Source organism: Podarcis filfolensis (genome assembly GCF_964270895.1).
Source record: "Podarcis filfolensis genome assembly, chromosome: 3".
Taxonomy (NCBI): Eukaryota; Metazoa; Chordata; class Lepidosauria; order Squamata; family Lacertidae; genus Podarcis; species Podarcis filfolensis.
The window spans coordinates 13,781,749-13,809,627 of NC_139606.1; the positions used below are offsets into that span (position 1 = coordinate 13,781,749).

Sequence of the window (27,879 nt, forward strand, 5' to 3'; positions counted from 1 at the left end):
TAGAAGGACATTTGTTCATTTTTGCTAATTTGCTTCTTTAAAATAGCCACTAGGTTATATCATGAGTGAATAGTAGGGCATCTGGTGAACTGGATTTGCCCCACGAGCCACCAATTTCCTACTGCTATTCTAAAGCTTTTTTTTTTTACTAGAAAAGCAAGAAATTGCATCTCTCTGCTCTCCATTTCCTGTTTTGGGGTTCATATTGCCTAGCTTATTTCTAAAAGCAGCATGGATATCCTTTCCCCATTTTCAGAAGAGTTTGTGCACCCCAAGTTTTTCTCCCTACGGCTCCTGTGTCTGGAAGGGATAATGTGAACAGGATGTCCTACAAAGGAAAGGGTAAAATGAGTTTGGAGACTGTTTTGGTTTGGACATTTGGATAATGTGTGAGTGTCTGGAGGCGGTTGGAGGATGGATGGCGGAGACTACAACTAATCCAGAACACGGCAGCTAGACTGGTTACTGGGAGCAGCCGCCGAGACCACATAACACCGGTCTTGAAAGACCTACATTGGCTCCCAGTACGTTTCCGAGCACAATTCAAAGTGTTGGTGCTGACCTTTAAAGCCCTAAATGGACTTGGTCCAGTATATCTGAAGGAGCATCTCCACCCCCATCGTTCTAGCCGGACAATGAGGTCCAGCACCGAGGGCCTTCTGGCGGTTCCCTCACTGCGAGAAGCCAAGTTACAGGGAACCAGGCAGAGGGCCTTCTTGGTAGTGGCACCCTTCTTGTGGAACGCCCTCCCACCAGATGTCAAAGAGAACAACAACAACCAGACTTTTAGAAGACATCTGAAGGCAGCCCTGTTTAGGGAAGCTTTTAATCTTTGATGTATTACAGTATTTTAATATTTTTTGGGAAGCCGCCCAGAGTGGCTGGGGAAGCCCAGCCAGATGGGCGGGATATAAATAAATTGTTGTTGTTGTTGTAAATAAATTGTTGTTGTTGTTATAAGCTTTTAGGAGGTGGGATAGAAAAGCCCCTATCCCCACCCCTCTGGATTTCTTGTAGTATGGATAGCGAGAGAAGATCTGCCTAGTTTTCACAACATTTTTACATGCACTTGCAAATGCATTTGTGCATATCCATCCCATTCTCCTTTGCTCTGCCTTTCCCTCCCTCTGTTGCCTCTCCTGCTGTTGACATTTAAATTGTAAGTTCCTCAGGACGGAGGACTGCCTTTCTTGTTCATTGCTTTGTAAAATGCCACACACACTGATGGTTTTACGGAAATAAACAGTAATAAATGTATGTGCTGGGAGGAGTTGCCTGTGTGCCTGTTTTGACTGGATTATTACAGGCCTGGCTTCTTGGAAAGTGGGGCAACTAGTCTGTTTGCTTTCTCTTCCACACTTTGTAGTCCTAATTCACACTAATAGCAGACGAGATGGTAAACCTGTGTCTGGTCTAAACTGCTTCAGACCATGGTTGGGAGCTCATATGAGTGGATCTGGCAAAATGAAAACCTCTACACACAAAAATTAGACAACTAGATGCTGGGGGAAAGAGTTCTTGACTCATGTTCTCTGTGACATACTAGTTTCCTGCTTGAATGCTTTTGAGTTAAGTTTTATGGAAATGTTTTCTCTTCAGCCATGTAAAGTCTCACCTGCAGCCTGAGGAAGTATACTCTGGATCAGAGATTGCCAGCCTTTTTGGACCAGAAGGCAATTTTTTTTCTGACAAAGTAATAATCATAAATAAATAAGAATAAAAATGTGCACCCCGCCACCGAGACCATTCCATCGTAACTATACAACCTCCCAAAATTTCAACACGATGGTTTGACCCATTTCCATTTTAACAGTACAAATTCTACAAACAGCTTCCATACCTCCTCCAAATCATTTCTCCTGCATATTCCCCGTCTTACCTTAATGGCACATTTTAATCTATCATTAATAGCTATATCCCACACCTCTTTGTACCATTCTTCCATTTTATATTCTGCTTGCCCCTTACACTCCCTAGCTATCACAATTCGTGCATCTGTCAATAAATTTGTGAGCGAACCCTTCATAGCCTGCAAACCTTCCACCCCATCATAAATTGATAACAATGCTACCTCTGGACTTTCAGAAATTTAAATCTTGAGAGAAAGTGCTATGGTGCCAATCACAAAATGGCCCCCATGGGGCGCATGGCGTGACACAAAACTGAAGAGACAGACGCCCCTGGCAACCATGGAAATTCAGCTATATCCTGCTGGTCCTTACTGCAGAGATCACACCATATTATTCTGCACATTCACTAGCTCACTGGTGTTGATGTTGTCTAATAGCAGCAGGGAACATTGTCCTGATCACACTGAGCTCAGTGGTGTAGCTTGGGTTGCCAGAGCCCGGGGCCATGAAGATGGGGTGGGAGGAAGGGAAGTGGACAGAGTACACATGCACATTCAACTGTGTCACCCAGGAGATAGCAGCAGAGATAGGAGCCTACACAACACAAAACACTGTTGCTGTATGTAGGTTTTATTTTATTTGTTTTTTATCTTATATTTTGGAAAGGTACAGCCAGTTTTTTTCTCTTTAAATTTTTGGGGGGCCCCCAAAAGAGTGGGGCCCTAAGCTATAGCTTGTTTAGCTTATACGTAAATCCGGCACTGCTCATATCCCTTTGGTTCATCTCACTAGGTTTCCAGACAAAATTGCTGACAGCAGTTAGATGTGAGAATAGGAAAAAGAAGAGTTTGGACTTGATATCCCACCTTTCACTCCCCTTAAGGAGTCTCAAAGTGGCTAACAATCTCCTTTCCCTTCCTCCCCCACAACAAACACTCTGTGAGGTGAGTGAGGCTGAGAGACTTCAGAGAAGTGTGACTAGCCCAAGGTCCACCCAGCAGCTGCATGTGGAGGAGCGGGGAAGCGAACCCGGTTCACCAGATTACAAGTCTACCACTCTTAACCACTACACCATGCTGGCTCCTATATATCTATCCATTTCCGCTCCCCAGCTACTTCTCAGGGCTATCTACCACCAACTGCCCCTAGAGAAGGATTGCAGGAGAGAGATTCAGGCAGGCAGGCTGCCCTATAGGAGGGATTGTTGTATTTTGACATCATTGATTGTGATTTTATATTTATACAAACGAACGTAATAAAACACCCCCTTTCTCTGTTTCCCCTGCAGCTTCCCACCACCACCCAAAAATTGCTCCGAAAGTTCTTTGAACCCCACAAGAAAGATTTGACGCAGGGTGCTATTGATGGTCATTGACCATTCTCATTACCCACCCACCCCCACCCCGGTATATATGTCACAATTCTCAATGGGATTTCTCAAGCGTTTGACCTGCTCTGGAATTTTTTACTGGGAGCAGCAGGCAAACTTTAAATGAAAGCTCTTTTCTGTAGCTTCGAGGCTTCGCTGTTGAAATATTGAGCGGAGAAAGACAATTAAGGGATTAGATATCATTAAACGTCCCAAAAATGCAGAGAGCTGGATATGCTAGCAGGGATGCTAAATATTTATGTGCCTACATGGGCTAACAAATGTTACGCTCTTAAAAGAAATTAGCCAGATTAGACAATCAAATCTTTTAGCACTCTTGCGAACTTCTGCTTCAACCAATTATCTCGTCTACTGTGTGTCACATTATATATATATATATATATATATATATATATATATATATATACACACTTTAGATTTTAATGTATTTTTTTCCAGATATGTGAGGTTTTCAGTCCCTGCAGCAAAGAAAAATGACCTGTCTTAAAGCATAACTGAGAAGCAAAGAACATAGTATTTCTAATCTAAAATGACTGGGCGGTAAAGTGGGGGGAAATGCAGAGATTTTGGAACAGAGCAAACAATGGGAGCGACACGTACAGAAATGTTTTGGATCACTGTGGGCCTCCTAAGGCCTGTTTTGTGGTTTTGAAGAAGGCTTTGCTGAATTCAGTCGCAGAGCTCTTCAGCTGCCAGTTTTTGCTGGGAAGGGCACACCTGCCAGGCTATTCTGGATAACTCAGCAGCAAAAAAGGCATTTTCCCAGGCTCCCCAGGTGAACGGTCTTTAATAGCCGTGGGAGACAGCTTTACGCTGCTCTATCCTGTGCTGCAGATTCTTGCTGGCAGCCTCGTAGATGTCCAAGTCAACTTGTCAGGTACTGCCTTAGTAAGCTTTCCGGAGGAGGCTGCAGGTGACCTGGCAAGTTCAGGGACTTGCAAAGCAAACCAAGGAGGCTGAAATACCACTTCCTTCAAAATGCTATAATTAGGGGCTACTTGCAGCACCAAGCTTAGTCCAGCATGCTGTGGTTTCTGTGGTTTGACTCCAAAATCCCCCCCTCTCTCTCTCGCGCACACACACACATTTTTATTAAATTTTCTTCTTTACAAGTTAAAAGGTTGCTTAACAACCTTAAACTATCAATGACTTCCCTTCTTCTCTTTCCATGGTTCATTTTGCATAACATAAATCCCTGCATATTTTACATAAACCAAACCATTCATTATTCCATCCATCAAAACTTATTTACACTGTTGAATTTATCTTAATGCTGCTAACTTTTTCAAGTGTACACAATTTCCCCCATATATTCAACAAACATCTCCCAATCTTCTTTAAACGTATGTTCTTCTTGTTCTCTTATTCTATATGTTAGGTCCACAAGCTGCGTGTACTCCATCGATTTAAGTTGCCATTCTTCTTTGGTTGGGACCTCGCTCGTTTTCCATTTTGGGGTGAACAAAACACAGGCCGCAGTAGTGGCATACATAAGTAACCTTTTTTGACACCTGAGAATTTCCATCTGAATTATCCCCAACAAAAACGTCTCTGGGGTTGTTGTTTTTAAAAGTGCTTTTAATTTTTTCCCCAATTCATTATGGATCATTTCCCAATACTCTTTTACCCTTTTATAGGTTCGCCACATATGAAAGAATGTCCCCTCAACCTCATTGCATCTCCAGCACTTAACTGATTCAGTCTTCTACATCTTAGCAAGCTTAATCAGAGTTAAATACCACCTGTAAAGCATTTTCAGGTAGTTCTCCTTCAAGGAATGACATGCTGTAAACTTCATCTGAAGTTAAATTGAAAATCTCGACAAGACCTCTGCTGCTGGGGTCTTGCCTCCTCCAACCTTAATTTCTTTGCAAATGGTGTTGTTTTAAATGGCACATCTCATCGACTGCTTCTTTGGCTGCATGGAACAAATACAGGGAACTGGACAGGCAGATTCTGAATTCCCCCACCCACTGCGGGCACGTTTTGTCTGCCAGTCACCTGATGCTGGGTGATTGGCACCTGTCAGTATTCCAAGGAGGCCACAGTAACTGCCAATCAGCTGGCCGGTGGTTGCAGGGTGTCCATTTGGAGGAAGCGGTTTGGATTCATACTGCCTCTTCGAAATGGAAAAAGTGAGCCCCACTAGATAGTAGTTGATGGGGTTTCTGCTGTTCCCAGTGAGGCTTCTGGTCAGAGATCCCTGCTTACAGAGGAACAAACGGTCGTTTGCTTGAAGCTTCCAATTTATTTCTTTGCAGCTGTTCTATTGTACCTGCCCCTCAACCGAGGACATCAGGTGAGGGAGGCAGGCAGGTGTGGCTCATAATAATATGAGCCGGGATAATAATTATGAGCCAGGATGGGCAAGGATCAAGGAGACAGGTGGTCGGTTTCACTCGTCCAAGCAGCCTGTCAACATCTGCGGAGGTAACAGATTGGAATTGATCCCATGCAACTTGACTAGACAGGACTCTAGCACCATCCTGCCATGGCCCTGCTCCCATGGTGGAGTCTACCTCTTTCCGAATCTGAGTGACTTTATCTGCAAAAAAAATGACAAGATCATTACAGGAGATCTTCAGGTCCTTACAGGGCCCCGATGGCGAAGGTGGATCTGCTAAATTGCGAATCACCTGAAAGAGTCTCCTGCTGCTGTTTTCTGCAGATGCAATACAGGCAGTGAAGAAGGTCCTCTTTGCCATTGCTATCGCCACTTAGTAGTGTCGACGTTGAGGTCTAACCTGTGTCCGGTCCGATTCAGAAAGGGTTTTCTGGCGCTCTGGCCATCTCAGTGATTGTTTCATTGCCCTTAAAGGTAAAGGGACCCCTTTACCTTTGTCCAGTCGTGGCCGACTCTGGGGTTGCGGCGCTCATCTCGCTTTATTGGCCGAGGGAGCCGGTGTACAGCTTCCGTGTCATGTGGACAGCATGACTAAGCCGCTTCTGGTGAACCAGAGCGGCGCACGGAAACGCCATTTACCTTCCCGCCACAGTGGTACCTATTTATCTACTTGCACTTTGACGTGCTTTCAAACTGCTAGGTTGGCAGGAGCAGGGACTGAGCAATGGGAACTTACCCCGTCGTGGGGATTTGAACCGCCGACCTTCTGATTGGCAAGCCCAAGAGGCTCTGTGGTTTAACCCACAACGCCACCCGCATCCTTTCATTGCCTTTAGCCCTGGAGAAAACCACGGGGCTGTCCAGATTCCATGCAATCAGAGAGGGCACTTCAGACCCAGATAGTCGATAGCCCTGGTTAACTCCGCGTTCCAGTGGGCCACCAGCAAATCAGCTGAAAGGCCATCAGCATGAGATAAAACATCCCCTACTACTCTCTGGAAACCATTTAGGTCCATCCAAATCGGTCCCACTTCCCTGTAGAGTGGAAGTGTAGCTTATTGGGGGTTGCCTTGCTAGCCAAATTGTGACTTATTTCCAACTGTTAATATAAGCATTTGTGGTAGGCCGGAGCCCCCACGAGCAGGTGCCTGAGATGATCAGCTGACTGGATAGAGGGCCATTTCCTGCATCCAGTGGCCCCTAAAAGCTTATTCTACATAAGTGATTAATCTTCGAGGAGCCACAAGAATTTTGGTTGTGGCGGCTGCCATGGGCTAACCTGGCTAACCCTCAGGAATTTATTCTTTTTTCGAAATGAAAATGTTGCTGCCGCCTAAATAGAAACAGCTATTTTTGAAACAAAGAAAATGTTGGCACTGTCAGTTCACATTTAGGGTCTTTTGCATTCAACACACTAAAGACATAGGATGCGGCTCCTCTAATTTTTTTAATCTCTAACCACAGGGGTGTGAACAGAGTGATGAAGGCCTTTGTCTGTAGTTGCCATATCAAAGGCACTTTTCCAAGTGAAATTGGTATCATTTGAATGAGTTCCAACTCCCAGCGGAAACAATTTTTTCCTCCTCGTAGATCATACGCTTTTTCTCTCAAAGCTACATGCTGTGATGAGGAACTAGGCTTTAGGGAAACTTTGAATTTCTGTGGAGGTGTTTAAGCCTCCTAAAATAATGTCAGGATCCAGTCTTGGCTTATTGGCTCTCATCCACTACATTGCTGCTTCCAGGCACAGATCCATGACATGCGCAGCCTCTCCTGACTCAAATGTTACAGGGAAATAGAGCTGGGTGTCATCTACATACTGATGACACTTTGCTCCAACTCTCCTAATAGCCATTCTCAGCAGCTACATATAAATATTAAATTGCATTGGCAACAGGATAGGGCCCTTCAGCGCTCCAGCTGCCAGGGAGCCACCCCATGCTATTTTCTGGAACCACCCTTGCACGTAAATCCCCCCCCAAAAAATGTTTTATTGTTTTTCATACAATTTAACAAATTCAGTTAAGTTTCAATGCCGTCTTTCCTTAATATTTTGACTTCCCATCTTTACTCTCATGATGTTTCTGTTCAAATCCTTTATCTACTGCCTTAAATGTTATGCGGTAGTCTATTCAAAAGGGGCCTTTCATCTGATCCGGTTAGTTATAGATCAGTTAGTTTGCTACCTGTAATTAGCAAATTATATGCAAAGCATCTTTACAGTAAGCTTGTTGACTGGATAACTGATGAAGCTGTTTTTGCCGAAGAGCAAACTGGGTTTAGACAAGGCAGATCCAGTATAGACCATTGCTTTGTACCAGCCCATTTGATAGATAATTATGTTATGTATTTGATAGATAATTATGTTAAGAAATCAGGTGGTGTGCTATACGCAGCTTTCATTCATTTGAAAGCTGCATTTGATTAAATCTCTCAAGTAAGACTGTGGGATAAGTTGGACTCTTCAGGTATATATAAAAGATTATTGTTCTTGATTAAATGTCTGTGTAAAAACACTGGAGGAGACTCTTGAGAGTCCCATGGACTGCAAGAAGATCAAACCTATCCATTCTGAAGGAAATCAGCCCTGAGTGCTCACTGGAAGGACAGATCCTGAAGCTGAGGCTCCAATACTTTGGCCACCTCATGAGAAGAGAAGACTCCCTGGAAAAGACCCTGATGTTGGGAAAGATTGAGGGCACAAGGAGAAGGGGAGGACAGAGGATGAGATGGTTGGACAGTGTTCTCGAAGCTACTAACATGAGCTTGACCAAACTGGGAGGCAGTGGAAGACAGGAGTGCTTGGCATGCTCTGGTCCATGGGGTCACGAAGAGTTGGACACGACTAAACAACAACACATTCCAGCACCCAGAAGTGAAGAGCTTAGTTCCAAGAAATGACCAGTCCATAATTTTAATGGTAGGTTTATTGTAGCTGTGAGAGACAGAGTAACAACAGGACAACCCCCAGAAATCCAGAAGACAAAAGTCAGAGATTGATGTGCATTATAATGAGTGAAATAAGTATTTGATCCTTTTGCAAAAGATGACTTAGTACTTGGTGGCAAAACCCTTGGTGGCAATTACAGAGGTCAGATGCTTCTTGTAGGTGGCCACCAGGTTTTCACAAATCTCAAGGAGTATTTTGTCCCACTCCTCTTTGCAGATCCTCTCCAAATTAGTAAGATTTCAAGCTACATTTCTTCACGTGTAAAACTGAACTGCTGCAATACAAAATCTCTGATCCCTAAGCTTTTGAAATGGTGCAGGGGAATATTGTGAGCAATGGTATCCATAGCTGCTGAGACAGCCAGCCAGATTAACAGGCTCTCACTCGCCCATCTCTCTCCTGGACCAGGTCATCAGAACGACAAATGGCCAATTCGGCCCCCAAACCTGACCTCCCCAGACAAAGGTGACTTTTGGAGCCAATGTATTAGTGAGGTCACACGCAGAGCGGCAGTAAAACACCGCTCCGCAGCAACAGTTAAATATGAGTCAGTGTGTCATGGAGCTAAACACTAGAGATCCATGGGATATCTTTAATTACTACTTGTTCCTAATAGCAGGTAAATCATGAATTAAGATGGCTCCATGCAGGTAAACTGCTAATTATTGCATTTTAAAGAGTAGTGTGGAAAGACATACAGTGCCTTCTGTCATCCATGTGGTTTGGGCAAGTCTTTAAATAAATGCAACGGCCTGGTTTGCATGTAAGGTAAAAAGGTAAAGGACCGCTGGACAGTTAAGTCCAGTCAAAGGTGACTGGGGTTGCAGCGCTCACCTCACTTTCAGGCCGAGGGAGCCGACGTTTGTCTGCAGACAGCTTTCTGGGTCATGTGGCCAGCATGACTAAACTGCTTCTGGGGCAATGGGACATCATGACGGAAAACAGAGCGCACGGAAACGCCGTTTACCTTCCCGCCGCAGCGGTACCTATTTATCTACTTGCACTGGTGTGCTTTCAAACTGCTAGGTTGGCAGGAGCTGGGACAGAGCAACAGGAGCTCACCCCGTCACGGGGATTCGAACCACCAACCTTCTGATCAGCAAGCCCAAGAGGCTCAGTGGTTTAGACCACAGCGCCACCCGCGTCCAACAACTGGCATTTAGATCCATTGCTGCTTCCTACTGTGGATGCCGAGCCGAGCCGTCATTGCTAGTAGCCACCAGTCCTGTCCTCTGTGAAGTTGCCTGTTCCTCTTTGAAAGCCATCAAAGTCATTGGCCTTTGCAGCCTCCTGTGGAAGGGAGTTCCCTTGTTTAACTCGGTGCTGCATGAAGAACTACTAATGCACAGTGAGAAAACCACCAGCACATCGCTCCTTCCCCTGTTCCTGCTGGGCTTCCAGGAACTCATCCATAGTTTACACACACGTCCCAAAAAAGCCATGAGGTGTAAGCCACGAACAGACTTTAGTTACAGCTTGTAGTTTGTTTACAACAGCATTTCTCAATTTAGGTTCCCAGCTGTTGTTGACTACACCTCCCATTATCCCTAGTATGGAGGACCCGTGGTCAGGGATTATGGGAGTTGTAGTCCAACAACAGCCAGGGACACAAGTTTGAGAAACACTAGTTTAGAGAATGACAAACCACAAGAACAGGTTCAGATTTACAGTGGTACCTCGGGTTACAGACGCTTCAGGTTACAGACGCTTCAGGTTACAGACTCCGCTGACCCAGAAATAGTACCTCGGGTTAAGAACTTTGCTTCAGGATGAGAACAGAAATCGTGCTCCGGCGGCGCGGCGGCAGCAGGAAGCCCCATTAGCTAAACTGGTGCTTCAGGTTAAGAACATTTCAGGTTAAGTACGGTCCTCCAGAACGAATTAAGTACTTAACCCGAGGTACCACTGTAATGCCAAGGCTTGGCTCCTAGTATAGCACAGGAGGAGAAGGAGCAAAGCAACCACAATTTTCAGTAGTTATTTTCTTATCATTGCATATATTAGAGATAAACTAGGAGATTTGGAAAGACCTTATAAGGAAGGTAGATTTAGAGGTGTGAGGAAAGGAGACAGCAGGGCAGATAGATCGTCAAGACGGGGGGAAATATGGGAGAAATGTACCTTGGAAATGTTAAAGAGATCTTCTTATATGCCACGGTTGCAGCAAGAGTTCTCGTTGCGGCAAATTGGAAAAGTGACAAAGTCCCGTCAAAATTAGAATGGATTCAAAAATTGGCTGAATATGCGGAATTAGATAGCATGTCAGAAAGAAAAAAAAAATAAACCAAAACAGGTATTTATCTCAAAATGGGAAGTTTTTAAAATATATTTGAAAAATAACAATTGTAGTCTAAGGTTATTTGCAGCATTCGAATAATTTCAGTAGCAGTTGTAAGAATGATGTAAAACTTATGAATGGATCAAGGGTAATTAAACTTGAACAAAACTAGTTATGTAATGGCAGTGAACAAATGATACAGAATCTGTAATAAAGAATAGACGGGAAGTCTGGTCGATAGAAAAAGACCACTTTTATTTTATGATTTGAAGGCTAATAGTTGATGTATTAATTCCCTTCTTTTTTGTTTGGCGGTGATAGAAATTTGCTTTCTTTTTCTGTTTGGTGTGTTAAAGTGAATGATAACAATCAAATCTTTAAAAAGAAAAAAAGAAAGAAAATGTTGTTCCTAAGAATAAAAGAAAATTATTATAAATTAATGGTATTTAACACCAGTCAGATTAAATCAAATATACAATGAATATTCAGTGTTATGTTGCAGGGGATGCCAGGAAACCAGGAATTAGGTTCACATGTGGTGGGGGTGTAAATATGTACATTCATTTGGCAAAGGGTGTTTAAGGAGATAACAGAAATCACTGGGTTAAAGCTGACTGAAAGCCCAGAGGTAGCATTATTATTAATTTACGATGGGGTAGAAGGTTCACAGGCTAGGAAGGATTTGCTCACAAATTTATTGACCGCTGCACAAATTATTATAGCTAGGAAGTGTAAGGGGCAAGCAGAATATAAATGGAAGAGTGGTATAAAAAGGTGTGGGATATAGCTATTAATGGTAAATTAACGGCTATTAAGGTAAGATGGGGAATATGCAGGTGAGATGATATTGGGGAGATATGGAGGGTGTTTGCAGAATTTGTACTGTTAAAACGGAAAGGGGTCAAACCAAATCACAAGAGGCATTGAAATTTTGGGAGGTTGGATAGTTACAATGGAATGGTCTCGGTGGCGGGGTGCACATTTTTATTCTTATTTATGTATGATTATTACTTTGTCGAAATAAATATTTTTATGAAAAAAATAAGGAGGGTAGATTTATAGCAAGTGTCATACCTTGGGTTACAGACGCTTCGGGTTGCGTTTTTTTGGGTTGCGGACCGCCGAAACCCGGAAGTACCAGAATGGGTTACTTCCGGGTTTCGGCGGTCGCGCATGTGCAGAAGCGCTAAATCACGCTTTGCGCATGCGCAGAAGCAACGAATCACAGCCATGTTCAAATATATAAAAGGATGTCACATAGAGGAGGGAGAAAGGTTGTTTTCTGCTGCTCCAGAGAAGCGGACATGGAGCAATGGATCCAAACTACAAGAAAGAAGATTCCACCTAAACATTAGGAAGAACTTCCTGACAGTAAGAGCTGTTCGACAGTGGAATTTGCTGCCAAGGAGTGTGGTGGAGTCTCCTTCTTTGGAGGTCTTTAAGCAGAGGCTTGACAACCATATGTCAGGAGTGCTCTGATGGTGTTTCCTGCTTGGCAGGGGGTTGGACTCGATGGCCCTTGTGGTCTCTTCCAACTCTATGATTCTATGATTCTATGACAGCATGCGCAGACGCAGGTTGCGAACACTGCGGGTTGCGAATGTTGCAGGTTGCGAACGTGCATCCCGCACAGATCACGTTTGCAACCCGAGCGTCCACTGTACTTACTTTTCAATACAGTTGAAAAATATGAATACAGTGGTACCTCGGGTTACAGACGCTTCAGGTTACAGATGCTTCAGGTTACAGACTCCGCTAACCCAGAAATAGTACCTCGGGTTAAGAACTTTGCTTCAGGATGAGAACAGAAATCAGGTTGCGGCAGCGGGAGGCCCCATTAGCTAAAGTGGTGCTTCAAGTTAAGAACAGTTTCAGGTTAAGAACGGACCTCCGGAACAAATTAAGTTCTTAACCCAAGGTACCACTGTAGTGTAATACTATAAAGCCCATTCAACCAGCATTTACTATGTGTCATTCACCTTGTTCAGATTAAACAGTTTGCAAAAGAATTAAGGCCATGGAAGCCATTGCATTTTATCCAGGGATGTAGTATATACTGTGCAGGAAGGAATGCAACTTATAGCTGGTTCTTGAGCATTTGCCGCAACAATTGCATCTACAGTCAGACCTTGTTCTGTGTCTGCAGCAAACCCAGAAGTACTGCAACAGGTTACTTCTGGGTTTGTCGCTTGCATAATGCGCAGAAGCACTAAATCGTGCCACGCGCAGACGTAGCGCTTTGACGTGCGTCATTTTCGGCTTGCGGACGGGCCCCCGGAATGGATCCCATCCACAAAACGAGGTTTGACTGTACTTTGCAAACAAACATTTGAGCCGCCCCAAGCATCTGAGACCAGAGAGGAAAAATTCTCAGTGGGGGAAATATAATAGTATGGAGAAGTGGCTATCCCTTTGTCCAAGCCATCCTTAGATGCCACAAGGGACATTTCCAGTTTGAGGAAAGAAGCAGACGGATTCACTGCTTTTTGGCCTACTTTAAAGCCGTACAGCAAAACATACATTTTCGTTTTGTTTTCAGTTCAGGCTTGTTTGGTAGCTAGGATTAAGTTGCAGTCTACTCTGTTGACTTTGTGGATTTCTATTCTCTAGATTTTTGGAGAGGCATATTCTGATAACATGTGCTACTTGCGTGAAAGCAGCACGGATCAATAAGCCTGTCCAGGTGATTTGTGCTTATATTGTGATGGCCATTGGCTTTAAACAATGAAAAAAATCTATTGATGGCCGTCCTCATTTTTGTTTTTTATGTTGCAGCTGGCGACTTTCACATTTCAGCCTACTTTGTCAAAAGATGGACGAATCTTCGATGTATTACGGGTCGGCAGCATGGCGGTAAGCTGTTTGTTTAACACTTTGGAGAAAGCGAGTGATGGCAGGAGAGGTTTATTTACAGAATGGCCAGACCAGCAAATGTATTATGAGGCAGTCTGTTTGTGTTGGTTAAAAGAATGGATTACACTGGAGAATGCAGGCATCCTGAACTTAGAAGGCCATGATTTCAAATTCAGCGGGCATGCATGTCTTTGGCATGGGAAGGCAAAAATTTATAAAAGTTTTATGAACCATATTCTTAGGAAGAATCTGTATAGAGTTTGAGAGAAATATAAAAATCTGCTGGTTATCTCCCGCTTGGACTACTGCCCATGTACTCTACGTGGGGCTACCTTTGAAGGTGACTCGGAAACTACAACTAATCCAGAATGCGGCAGCTAGACTGGTGACTGGGAGCGGCCGCCGAGACCATATAACACTGGTCTTGAAAGACCTACACTGGCTCCCAGTACGTTTCCGAGCACAATTCAAAGTGTTGGTGCTGACCTTTAAAGCCCTAAACGGCCTCGGTCCAGTATACCTGAAGGAGCGTCTTCACCCCCATCATTCAGCCCGGACGCTGAGGTCCAGTGCCGAGGGCCTTCTGGCGATTCCCTCATTGCGAGAAGCAAAGCTACAGGGAACCAGGCAGAGGGCCTTCTCGGTAGTGGCGCCCGCCCTGTGGAACGCCCTTCCAGCAGATGTCAAAGCGATAAACAACTACCTGACATTCAGAAGACATCTTAAGGCAGCCCTGTTCAGGGAAGTTTTTAATGTGTGATATTTTACTGTATTTTTTGTTTCTATGGAAGCCGCCCAGAGTGGCTGGGGAGGCCCAGCCAGATGGGCGGGGTATAAATAATAAATTATTATTATTATTATTATTATATTATACTGGAAAGGAAATCTCAGTGGTGCTCTGGAACAGAAAAAAAATGTGGAATGGAATGATCCCTTCCACTGCCCTCTCTCTTTTGCCTGCTTGAACTAGTGATGTTTTCTCTGGTTGTGTTGACCATGTCAGGGTGAATACATGTGGCACACACATACGTACCCCCCCACACACAATTGAATGTCACACAATCCCACGTTTATGTGTGGGGTGGAAGGAGGATGCTACCAAACAGCAGCAGCAAGTGCACATGCCCTTCTTTCGTGCGAGAAGAATGGAGACAACACATCGCAGCTGCCGGAAGCCCAACAGCAAGCACTGATGTGCTGATGATCCATTTCAGCCGCACCCTGAAACACAGTCTTTCTTTCAGCTGCTAGGGAAGCCCGTCTGCTGAATCAGGGCCAATATTTGCGTTCAGATCTGGCTGTCGTCCTGTCGTTCTTTACCGCTAACTAACTTCTTAATCTTTTTAAAGTTTGCTTTTAACTCGGGTCAGGGTAATTGGCTGGGCCACACACCACATTTCTGCGAGGACAAGACTCAGCGCTTTCTTCCCCGAGTCTCCAGATTGTGAATCAGTGGAGTTTGCTCTGTGAGTCAGGCCTATTGTTAAAGAGTGGTACAAGCCCATGCAAGGAAGGGCTGTTGCCCAGCCTGCTTCTAGAAAACCGATTCTAGGTGATGTCATTGGACCTGGTCTCTCTTCATGTTTCCCCAAGCCAAGGAGCAAATAGGAGGATATGACATCAAATCTTACGCTGCCAGAAATAACATCACTTTCAGAACTTTTAAGAGTTAGGCTGAAATCCCTGCTCGAATCATGTTCGTCTTTAAATTAATGCTACATTTTTTTTAACACTGGATGTTTACTCTTATAGTAGAGCTTAGTTTTTAAAATAAATAAATGCATCAGTCTAGTTCTTCACTTTTGGGGCATGTGGGGGTGGGGATAAGAATTCAATTAAGTTTCAGTACAATCTTTCCTTAACATTTTGACTTCCCATCCTTACTTCCATGATGTTTCTGTTCAAATCCTTTATCTACTGCAGGCATCCCCAAACTCGGTCCTCCAGATGTTTTGGGACTACAATTCCCATCATCCCTGACCACTGGTCCTGTTAGCTAGGGATGATGGGAGTTGTAGTCCCAAAACATCTGGAGGGCCAAGTTTGGGGGTGCCTGATCTACTGCCTTAATTGTAATCCTTTTTTTCTATAACATGCATCCTACATGATATTCCTTTATGATTTGCATTCCTTTGCTTATATCTCAAGTCCTGCCTGCAATTTCATTTGACTATAATATTTTCTCAGATAGTATGAAAAGGGTTTCCACTCTTCCACAGGCATTTCGTCTTTTGGCTCTCTTATTTTCGCCATCAATTTCACCATCCCCACATAGTCTTAATAGTTTTAAAGTCCACTCCTCTTTTGTTGAAACTTCTTCTTCTTTCTATTTCTGTGCCTGCAAAATTCTGGCTGCGGTAGTAGCGTACATAAACAATTTAACCAACTTTTTTTGTTCAGGCTTTTTTGAGATGACTGTTTTAAACTTCTTCTTCAACTCATTATGTATCATTCCCCAAAAGCCTGTGACTTTTTTTAAAAAAACAAGTCCACCACGTATGAGCGAATGGCAATTTCAGAGGTGCTGTTTCTCTCAGGACTACAGAGAGAGAGAGAGAGAGAGAGCAGCTCCCCATCCCCACAGCTACTATTTGAATAACAAAAAAGGGTGTTGTTGTTTAGTCGTGTCCGACTCTTTGTGACCCCATGGACCAGAGCACGCCAGGCACTCCTGTCTTCCACTGCCTCCCGCAGTTTGGTCAAACTCACGTTAGTAGCTTCGAGAACACTGCCCAACTATCTCATCCCCTGTCGTCCCTTTCTCCTTGTGCCCTCAATCTTTCCCAACACCAGGGTCTTTTCCAGGGAGTCTTCTCTTCTCATGAGGTGGCCAAAATATTGGAGTCTCAACTTCAGGATATGTCCTTCCAGTGAGCACTCAGGGCTGATTTCCTTAAGAATGGATAGGTTTGATAAAAAAAAGGGTACATTCATTCTATTCTCACAATGCCACAACTAGCTTGGCTCACAGAGTCTAGTTTCCATGCCATGTGTTATGATATGGGTTAAGAAATGATTGGGAATTGGAAAGAAGAAAAAATCCCTACTAGAGAGGAATGGCAAATCAAGGTGTTGGACTACGCTGAAATGGCAAAATTGACCGGGAAGCTCAGGAACCAAGAAAACAAAAACATGAATAAAGAATGGGAAAATTTTATAATTTATTTAGGAGGCCATTGTAAGCAGATGAAAACATTAGCAGGATTTTTAATAACATTTGTAATGTAGCAAATAATATGGATAATATGGAGAGGTATAAGATATGGATTATGAAATAATATGCGGTTGAAAAAGTTGATAACAGGACTCATGGAGGGGATTGTGGGAAGTCTCGAGATTCAGAGAAATATCTAAATATGGATATGCATTTGGTGTTGTTACAACTCTACACTTGTAAAATTAAGTTAAAAAATAGTCTGAAAGTCAAAGGCAAAGCTGTGTCATTAAAACATATTTTGGTAAAGAAAAAAGGAAAAAAGAAAACAGCAGATTTATGACAACATGGTGCACTGACTCTACCCACATGAATATCATTAGTGTCATACTCTATCTTCTCGTCTTGTGACAAAATGAAAAAGAAAAGAAAACCTAATTCAGACTTTTTCTTTTTTTGCTTCTGTGCTGCATGATGTGTAGATCTTTAAATCCCAATAAAACATATTCCCAAAAAGGAAAAAAAGAAAAAGAAATAATTGGGCAAGGTGCAAAGAAATAGAAGTGTAATATTTTATTTTCTGTCCTCTGTGTGTGGCAAAATCTTGTGGTTTGGGGTTTTTGGGGGGGTTTCTTCAGTTCTAGTGATTGACTTCAGCATATTTCCATGAGGCTTATGCAGTCTGGGTGCTCTTGTCTGTCAAGAGAAGTAAGTAATGCCATTAGCATAGATGCCAGTTGAAAAAAGTGCTGCGTGTTTAAAATCTTAAGGGATGAGGCAGCTTAGAGAGGGGCGTCTAAGCTTGTTAGTATGTGTGTATTTGAGGGAGCGGGGCAAAGATACACACAACATCCCTGTGCTTCCTTCTTTTGCAGAGTTGCGAGTGTTTCCTGACCGATTTGTGGTTTGTGTCACAAGACTTGACTCCAGTCCACCTCCTCAGGTCAGTGAGAGTGTGGCACCGGGACGCACTGAAGGGTATTAAGAAACAGCACATTTTGCCATGCGCTTGTTAGAAACGTGGGTGGTTTTTATATTGGCCTTTGCCATTCACAGATTCTTGGCACGTGCTGGAGATGGAAAATGTTACAAAAATACTTAGGCCAAGTAGTTTAAAACTTGGAGTCAAGAAAATGTTCTCTGGGATCACAAGCTACACACCCAAGCAGGGGAAAAGATGAGAACTTCTGGGAAGCAGACCACTTCTGCAAAGCAGGGTCGTTCCTTAGGGTGCAGAATAAAGCGACTTTACAAGCTTATTTTTTTTAATTATAACCTTGTTTTAAATGCTTTAATTTCGAGTGCTTCTGCAATCCATACTAAGCAGCTAGGGATTCTTGCAGAATAAATTATTTGCCACGTTCCAATATGATGCAGATCTCCCGCAGTAACATCCAGAGCAAAATGTGGATAAGAAGGCCTAGTTTACAGGGGGCAGGGTTAGACGTTCACACATTGTGAAAAATATGTATTTAAATGCTATTTTTGCGTTAAAAAACAACAGCCCGCAGATGAATAGGGGGAATGTATGATCACAGGTGAAACTGACAGTGACTGATTGATTGATCCATCCCCAACTTTAGCTGAAGTTAAGGTAACATCCATTTAGTAATTAGAAGTATGTTTTGTGATTCTGAAAAAAACTCAAAAGTATATGTAAAATGTGTTGGGTATATGTTGTTGTTTAGTCGTGTCTGACTCTTCGTGACCCCATGGACCAGAGCACGCCAGGCACTCCTGTCTTCCACTAACTCCCAAAGTTTGGTCAAACTCATGTTTGTAGCTTTGAGAACACTGTCCAACCATCTCGTCGTCTGTCGTCCCCTTCTCCTTGTGCCCTCAATCTTTCCCAACATCAGGGTCTTTTCCAGGGAGACTTCTCTTCTCATGAGGTGGCCAAAGTATTGGAGCCTCAGCTTCACGATCTGTCCTTCCAGTGAGCACTCAGGGCTGATTTCCTTCAGAATGGATAGGTTTGATCTTCTTGCAGTCCATGGGACTCTCAAGAGTCTCCACGAGCATTGTATGTGTGTGTGTGTGGCGACTGTCACCCTATTGGAGACTGCTAACAGTAACCAGTCTCTTTTTAATGAATTGGGCAATGGGTATTGGTTCTTGGCACTATTGGCAGGCAGCAAAGCCTGGCACAAGAGAAATTAAAAGTGCTCATGGGACTAGTTTTGTTTTGTTGTAACACTCAACATCATAAGGCGTTTCAAAACGGATTTTTTTTTTCTGGGTGTGTTTTAAAAAATAACCATTCTTTGTGAGCCATGTCCAAATCAAACAGAGAGGGAGTTGATTTAACACTATTTTTTAGGTTGGCTGGCCCAAAATGAGTGTAGAGGTTCCACCACTTCTGACCACTGTAGGAAGCATCAGTAGGAAGTCTTGGATTCAGAGGGCAATTTCACACTTAGAGCTTTCCAACACATCTTTCATGGGAGCACAGCGAAAAGGAATTTGTCAAATGGGACATGGTATGCTCAACCATTTTGAAGTTGCCTCCTTATTTCAACTTCCAACTTCCATTCATTCATTCAGTGATTCTACAGCCATTGAGAATCTGCCTTATTTTTGCACATTTCATTGTTGGATGGTCTGCAGATGAAATGATATTTGCACATAACATTATTGGGCAATCTGCTGATGAAATAATTTTGTACTGTGATTTGAAGCTGCTGGACACTGATGTCTTCTTGGCTGTGAATGAACAAATATACAGTGGTACCTCTGGTTATGAACTTAATTCGTTCCGGAGGTCTGTTTTTAACCTGAAACCGTTCTTAACCTGAGGTACCACTTTAGCTAATGGGGCCTCCCACTGCCGCCATGCTGCTTCTGTGCAATTTCTGTTCTCATCCTGAGGTAAAGTTCTTAACCCGAGATACTACTTCCAGGTTAGTGGAGTCTGTAACCTGAAGTGTTTGTAAACTGAGGTGTTTGTAACCCGAAGTACCACTGTATAGACAGCTGTTTGAGGTTCTTTCAGAAGTCATTTTTGTCTGTTGTCATTTGAGATGCTTTTTAAGAGAAACACACACAGAGAGAGAAAGAGCATAGCACAGCTTTCATTAAAAAGTATGGGTCAGTTGGAAGGTCTCTTGAACCACCAGGATGGTGGATAGACCTCTCCCTGCCCCACCAGATTTTTTGGATAGCGCTGCTCCCAGCTTCTTAGGTGGTCTCTTATACATTGTTTAGACTGCTTTAGAATGCCCTGTGTAGGAGAAAGGTTTGATTATACATTTGTGTACATCTGAAATACGTCTGGTGTTCTATTCTTAAATACGTGGCTTAAATAATAATATTTCCCCACTGATAATGCATTATGCCGCTGATGGTGGCAAGATTCATATTAAACTGTCATCTTGCCAAATAGATGGTGCCTCCTGTTCTTGAATATATTGTTTGCTAGGGTGACTGGGGCAACCCAGCCAGATGGGCAGGCTATAAATAATAAAATTATTATTATTATTATTATTATTATTATTATTATTATTATTATTATAAAAAACGAGGTGAAGCTAGCTTGAGCTCGGGGGAGAAGGGAAAGTCTAAGGACATCTTTACGCCAGTGTTTCACATCGAATGCCAACATCAAACACTGACTGAAAGCATGGCAGATGAATGGCAATACCAAGATAGACTGCTATGATGTTATCCACGTTATCAGAAAGAAGCATTGCCTTTTTAAAGGATGCCGTTCCTTACTGCAACACCTTTAATGCAGCTTTTACATTTTCCTAGGATGGAGGCATATTGGTTTTTGATCGTTGCTTAGCAGATGCTGAGCATCTGCTTGAAACAGAGAGCTGTTGGTTCTTAGTGGTCCTGAGCTGGCCCCTGCGTGTATTCTGAGCTGACTCCTCTATTCAGGGCAGATTTGGGGCCAGTATATCCATTCAGCTACCATACATCAAAGGACAAAGCTTTTTCTTGGACTGCGCCACTTTAGGTTGCAGGGCAGAAAGATATTGACAAGCTGGAACATGTGCAGAGGAGAGAGACCACGATGATCAGGGGTATGGAAACTAAACCTTATGAGGAATGGTTGAAGGAGCTGGGTATGTTTAGCCCAGGAAAGAGACCGAGAAGAGATGTGAGAGCCATCTTCAAATATCTCAAGGGCTGTCACATGGAAGAGGGAACAAGCTCTGGAGGAAAGGGCTCAAACCAATGGCTTCAAGTGGACAAGAAAAGACATTCTGACTAAACATTAAGGAAGAAATTTCTGACAGTAGGAGTTGTTCAAAGTGGACTCTTCTTCCCCCTTTTCAAGAGTCTACACAAAAACATTACACATTCGAAAGTAGTTGGATAGGGAAAAGTTTTGAGATTACTTCCAGACATTCCGCCCCCTGCCATTGCTCAGGAAGGTTTATCATAAGCAATTGTTCAAACAAGGTATGAAGGTAAAGGACCCCTGGATGGTTAAGTCCAGTCAAAGGCGACTATGGGGTTGCGGTGCTCATCTTGCTTTCAGGCCGAGGGAGCCGGCGTTTGTCTACAGACAGCTCTCCGGGTCATGTGGCCAGCATGACTAAACCACTACTGGCACAACGAAACACCATGATGGAAGCCAGAGCGCATGGAAACGCCGTTTACCTTCCCACCACAACGGTACCTACTTATCTACTTGCACTGGCATACTTTCGAGCTACTAGGTTGGCAGGAGCTGGGACAAAGCAACGGGAGCTCACCCCCTCACGGGGATTTGAACAGCAAGCCCAAGGGGCTCAGTGGTTTAGACCACAGCGCCACTTGCATCCCAGTTGTTCAAACCAGCACCTTCTTCACTCGTGGCCTGAAATGGTATGGTCTGGGGAAAGCTTTATTCCGCCATCCAGCTGAATGAATAAACTGGCTCTCGAGAAAGCTAAAAAGTGGAAATGGGGCATGCCTATAAAAGGAGGTGGTATAAAGTTATGAAAGATGGCAAATATTTTGAAATAGCTGTGCACAGAATATAGCTGAGAGGCCCTTAGGGCTAAGCAGTAAATATTTCCAGCTTTTCTGAGAGATCTGTATTTGTTCAGTGTTGAAATAATGGAGATATTTGGGGAGACGGGGAAGTCTGGATGAAACAAAGCTACTTTGAGGGCACACCCAGACTTAGATTAGGAAATAGCTTCTAAGAGAGCAATGATACATTTTCACTCTCCATAACCATGATTAACGGTTGTCAGTACCTTCAACAGGAATAATTATCCAACAGATACGTTCTGATATCGGGTGGGACACAAGAAAGGGAAGTGTCTTTTAGCGTAGACCGATTTACAAAGATAAGCCGTAGATTTTGCAATATATATAAAATATATATATCACCAAGTCCCTCGGTTGTTTTTCAAAGATGCCAAGATAGTGAAGAGTTGAAAGCAATTCTCGTGAAATCAGAATTCTGAGTGTTAACTGTCAATTCAAACTAAGAGCTTGTATGTTTACGTCAGCTGTAATGCTTTTATTTCTTAAAGTCTTTTAGTTGTCCCGCTTTTACCCTAGGTCTTGTAAAATTTGATGCCTATTTTGCTTTCTAAATATTTGATTACACTTTATTGCCTATTGAAAATAATGTTTTATACCTTGCTGAATTGCTAACTGTCTAGAAGGACATCCCTTCCTTCTGTTTGCAACTGTGCAAAATGTACATGAGCTTATTTGGAGTGATTTTATACAATGCGATAGAAGCGGGGGGAGCTGGTGAGGAGCTTGTTGTAGTAGAGCAAAAATAACATCATAAAAATTTGCCTTATGCCTATTGGCTTCTAACTTTTTGGAAGTTGGTGCCATAATTTCTGAAGCCTTCCTGGGAGAACACGTATTAGCAGACCTACTTCCTTTCCAACAGTGGGTAGCTGAATCTAAGCCAGAAGAAAAATAAACAAAGGGGAAGGACATTGAAGTAGGGGCAAGGTTCATTTTCTTCAATTAAATATGCATTTATACCAAAGTACTGATAAAAACACTATTCATCCTTGCATTCTAGTAGTGCATTAATACAGTGTGCTGACTTGTTTTTGCTTTCCCTGTCAATAAAAACTGAGCTCGCCTCTTGAACAACAATTTTCTTTTTCTTTTTAAAATTATTTATCTGTTTTTTTTCAAATTACAGTTTTACAATCACATATCCAACATACAACATAAAGACAAGATTCCATAGAATCTACTGGACTTCCTTCCTCCCCTTTGTGGGTCCTATTGTTAATCATTTCCTCCTGCATATTTTATAATAATCCACATCTTTTACATCTCCATTATATCCAAAATTCACTATTAAACTACAAGTGTTATTCCCATCCTACTAACAGTTTTAACTATTTACAGTGGTTTTTAAGATAAATTATAAAAATTTCCCCATTCCTTATTAAATTTTTGGTCTTCCTGATTTCTGATTCTTCCGGTCATTTTTACCATTTCGGCATAATCCATCAACTTAATCTGCCATTCTTCTCTGGTCAGGACTTTATCTTCTTTCTATCTCTGGGCTGAACAACAATTTTCAACCTGACATCTGTTGCAATCTTCTTCTGAAAGGAAGCAGCCAGGATGAAGACCACATGAGTAATGGCTGGGATGAAAGTGTGAGAGAGGGGATTGGTCCTGGTTAGTGATGCTCCCCGTGTCTGACCACTATTCTCATCGAGGGCAAGTTGATACTGTCAGCTGAGCCTCCCTAATCCAACTATAAATGGCAAGATCAAGGATAAGTGCTATTGACCTTTGAAGTCATCAACAGTTATTGTCCATGCTGCCATAATTAGATCAGCAAACAGCCACTTCTATTGCTGTTTTGGAATTTACCCTTGTAAAATAAGGATGTTTATTTCCAGCAACCGTTTGGGATATTTGGGATATTGCAAAGGTGAGTCGGCAGAAAGTGTGCTCTGTGGAAGGGAGAATGAGCGAGAGGGATGCTTAATGCAGCCTTCGACAACCTGGTGCCCTCCACCTGTTTAGGAGTGGAACTGGAGCTGATGGGAATTGCAACCCAAAACATCTGGCGGGCACCATGTTGACAAAGCCTGCCATAGTCCCCACCAGTCCTCCCTCTTCCTTCCCAAAAGGGTTAGGACTTGCAAGTGAGGGGGGAGAATTGAAAAGAAGATGAATAAATTGTTTTGATATATTAACACATTTCTCTCCCTCTGTCAGCTCTTCCCTGCTAATGCCCTGCTGCTGTGTGCAGTTCATCTGTCATAAGTTAGTACTTACATGGGTGTTCCTTTATTTTGATATCCAACAAAACTTTGATACAGTCATACCTTGGTTAACGAACGACTTGCGAGTCAAATGTTTTGGCTCCCGAACACCGCAAACCCGGAAGTGAGTGTTTTGGTTTGCAAACATTCTTTTGGAACCCGAACATCCAGCACAGCTTCTGCGATTTCTGATTGGCTGCAGGAGCTTCCTGCAGCCAATCATAAGCCGCTCCTTGGTTTCCGGATGTTTTGGAAGTCGAACAGACTTCCGGAACGACTTCTGTTCGTCTTCCAAGGTACCACTGTATTTGGAAATCCATGTTCGTTTTCCCCTGTAGTTTTTTTTACATTTCCACTTTCTTCTTAAAATATTTTTATTGATTTGCTGTTGATTTCCTCCTGTGTTTCTTTCAGCCAAATGATAAAATAAGCTTTCAAGATTCCCGAGTCAGAAATGCAAAAGTTTCGTCTTCCCTCCTCCGTAACCATATCCTTCCCATGCTTGCTTTAAAGTAGGGAAATAGAGAGGGTTCAGCAGATATAACAGCATTGTTAAAGCGTTAAACAACCAGAAGGAAGTAAAACTCCAAAGACGGTCTTGGCTTTAGTTTCCTTTGCATGTTATTAAGCGAATGTTGTCTTGACTATAAAACCACTGACCTTTCCCCCGCCTTTGTGTTATCGCTGAACAATAGATCCATTCTCTGCAAATATTCCCTCTGAATCCACCGTTGATAGTCACATGACATAATGTGCAATCGGAAGCAATTCATGCCTCAATTAACATCTTAGCCTTGGAGTAACAGTATTAAGCATATGTCTTCAAGCATATAAATGCAGTAGCTGTTTGCATGTGGTCCTCAGTTCTCTTTTGTAAGGCAGTGCAAGAAATGCTCTGTATTCCACAGTTAAAATCCAGTCAGGTAAACGAGTACCTAGCTGTCGAAGCAGCTTGGTTTTGGCAAACTGTGAAAACTTCCTTTTGTTTTTTAGTACCCCTGCACATTTTTTAAAAATAATGCACATGGGGGAGTTTAAGAGAACCATTCCTTTGTATTCTTCACCTCCTATCATCCTCTCCCTTTCCTTTAAAATATGGCTAATGTACATTCCAGTCAATGACAAACCTAGACAGCATCTTAAAAAGCAGAGACATCAACTTGCCGACAAAGGTCCGTATTGTTATAGTTATGCTTTTCCCAGTAGTGATGTATGGAAATGAGAGCTGGACCATAAAGAAGGCTGGTCGCCAAAGAATTGATGCTTTTGAATTATTGTGCTGGGGGAGACTCTTGAGAGTCCCATGGACTGCAAGAAGATCAAACCTATCCATTCTGAAGGATGAGTACTCACTGGAAGGACAGGTCTTGAAGCTGAGGCTCCAATACTTTGGCCACCTCATGAGAAGAGAAGACTCCCTGGAAAAGACCCTGATGTTGGGAAAGATTGAGGGCACAAGGAGAAGGGGACGACAGAGGATGAGATGGTTGGACAGTGTTCTCGAAGCTACTAACATGAGTTTGACCAAGCTGCGGGAGGCAGTGGAAGACAAGAGTGCCTGGTGTGCTCTGGTCCATGGGGTCACGAAGAGTCAGACACGACTAAACAACAACACATTCCAGTACCCAGAAGTGAAGAGCTTAGTTCCAAAGGAAGGCACCAGAAACTGAGACGTTCTTAGAAATGTGATGTGCAAAGTAGTTAGGGAGCAGCCCCTTCCTTTTCCCAAAAGCATTATAAAGAGGGCACCAACCTGGCTAGCCCTCAGGTGAGTGCAAGGAACTGGAATTGACACAGGGCCTTTCCCAGGTCTTGAGAATAGTCGTTTTCAGTTTCCTTGTGAATTCCTTCTTGGAAGGCGGAGTATTTGTGCTAGAACTCAAAATGGTGCAGTCTTGGGGAAGCAGGAGTCAGCAACAGGGGCGAAGAACAACAAAATGAGTTACGGCATCTTGAAGGCTCCTTGACTATGGCGCAAGCTTTTGACAGAAACAATCCTCTACTTCCTCAAGATGCATTACCAGGAAACTAGGAGGGATCCATTTAGTTACCGTAGATTACAATGGTTGATCAATCTCATTTCTATGATCCCCCCCCAAACATATTTTTTTATTTGTTTTTCAGTTGTATACATTTCAATAATTTTACAATCACCTTAACATTTCAAAACTTGACTTCCTTCCCCCTCTTTCTGCGGTTCCTTAATTTTTTATTATTATTTTCTGCATATTCCAAATATCTCAATTTACTCATTTATTCATCTACTTTAAATATATGCTCTTATAAAACTGCAAGTTTTTACAATAACCCTGCCAACTTTCTTACCTGTTTACAGTTTATTTGTAAATATTCAATAAACCGTTCTTTTATTTAAAAGTTTGTGATCTTGCTTTCTTATTTTTCTGGCAAGTTTCACCATTTCTGCATATTCCATAAGTTTTTGTATCCATTCTTCCTTTGCTGGGACTTCTGCTTCTTTCAATTTTGGGGCAAGTAGCATAATTGCCACTGTAGTCGCATACATGAATAAATTTCTATATAGTTTGGGTAGTTCTGTCCCTATAATTCCCAAATAATGTTCCTTTAATGCCCTGTGTTATTATCCATCATTCATATTATTATCAGCACCAGAATGAGATCATAAAGGCCAATCTCTCTCCTTCAGGTGGACAACATCAGCACGAGGACACAATGACAAGTCTCTCTCCTTCATTAGCCACTATCAACATGAGGTCACAATGGCCAGTCTCTCTCTCTCTCTCTCTCTCTCTCTCTCTCTCTCTCTCTCTCTCTCTCTCTCTCTCCTTCAGGGAGGCAGCATCCTCATGAGGTCACAATGGCCAGGAGAGGGTCAGAAAAAACCAGATCACAGCAGGCTATGTGTGCAGATGGTAGATGCAAGTGTCGCCTGGCACCCCAGATTCAATGGTGAGCCTTCAAAGTCCAGTAGCTGTCGCAAGTTGAGGGCAGGGTAGAGAGAAGAGATGGACTAGGCAGCAACTGATGGGCAAAGCAGCAGTAGAACAGCCAAGAGGAAACTACAGTGGTAACTCGGGTTACAGACACTTCAGGTTACAGATGCTTCAGGTTACAGACTCCGCTAACCCAGAAATAGTACCTCGGGTTAAAAACTTTGCTTCAGAATGAGAACAGAAATCACGCGGCAGTGGCGTGGTGGCAGCGGGAGGCCCCATTAGCTAAAGTGGTACCTCAGGTTAAGAACAGTTGAATCACCTGATTTCTCATTCTTCTGGTAAGTTTCGCCATTTCTGCATATTCCATAGGTTTTTGTATCTATCCTTCCTTTGCTGGGACTTCTGTTGCTTTCCATTTTGGGGCAAGTAACATTCTTGCCGCTGTAGTCGCATACATGAATAAGTTTCTATACAGTTTGGTTAGTTCTGTCCCTATAATTTTTTCTGTGAATTTCTCAAAGCCTTCCAAGCTGGTGGCCACTTCTTGTGGCAGTGAATTCCATATGCTAATTCTGTCCTGTGGGAAGAGGTCCTTCCTTTTGTCTGTCTTGAATATTCTGCCAATCAGTTTTAGCAGGTGTCCCCAAACTCTAGTACTATGGGTGGTGACTTCAGACCTGTCAAGTTTCCCTATTTTCCAGGTACCATCCTGGATTTACAGAAGCCATCCCAGAATGTCCTGCATTTCCTTAGGACATCCATATTTTCATTGGATAAATGTTGCAGCCAAGGAGATAACTATACAGCCTTTAGAAGACATCTGAAGACAGCCCTGTATGGGGAAGTTTTTAATGTTTGATGTTTTATTCTGTTTTTATATATGTTGGAAGCTACCCAGAGTGGCTGGGGCAACCCAGTCAGATGGGCGGGGTATAAATTTAATAAT

General features: G+C 42.9%; 1 protein-coding gene across 2 annotated transcripts in view; it reads left to right on the forward strand.

Moving 5' to 3' along the window:
• SLX4IP (SLX4 interacting protein) overlaps nt 1-27,879 on the forward strand; it is a 95,759-nt gene that overhangs the window by 59,097 nt on the left and 8,783 nt on the right. The window contains exons 5-6 of one of the 2 annotated variants that reach the window (XM_083606867.1): nt 13,588-13,665; nt 17,695-17,762. In XM_083606867.1, the coding sequence (XP_083462993.1) occupies nt 13,588-13,665; nt 17,695-17,762 (146 nt within the window). The remainder of the gene's footprint in view (nt 1-13,587; nt 13,666-17,694; nt 17,763-27,879) is intronic. The other variant, XM_083606868.1, reaches the window with a different exon arrangement.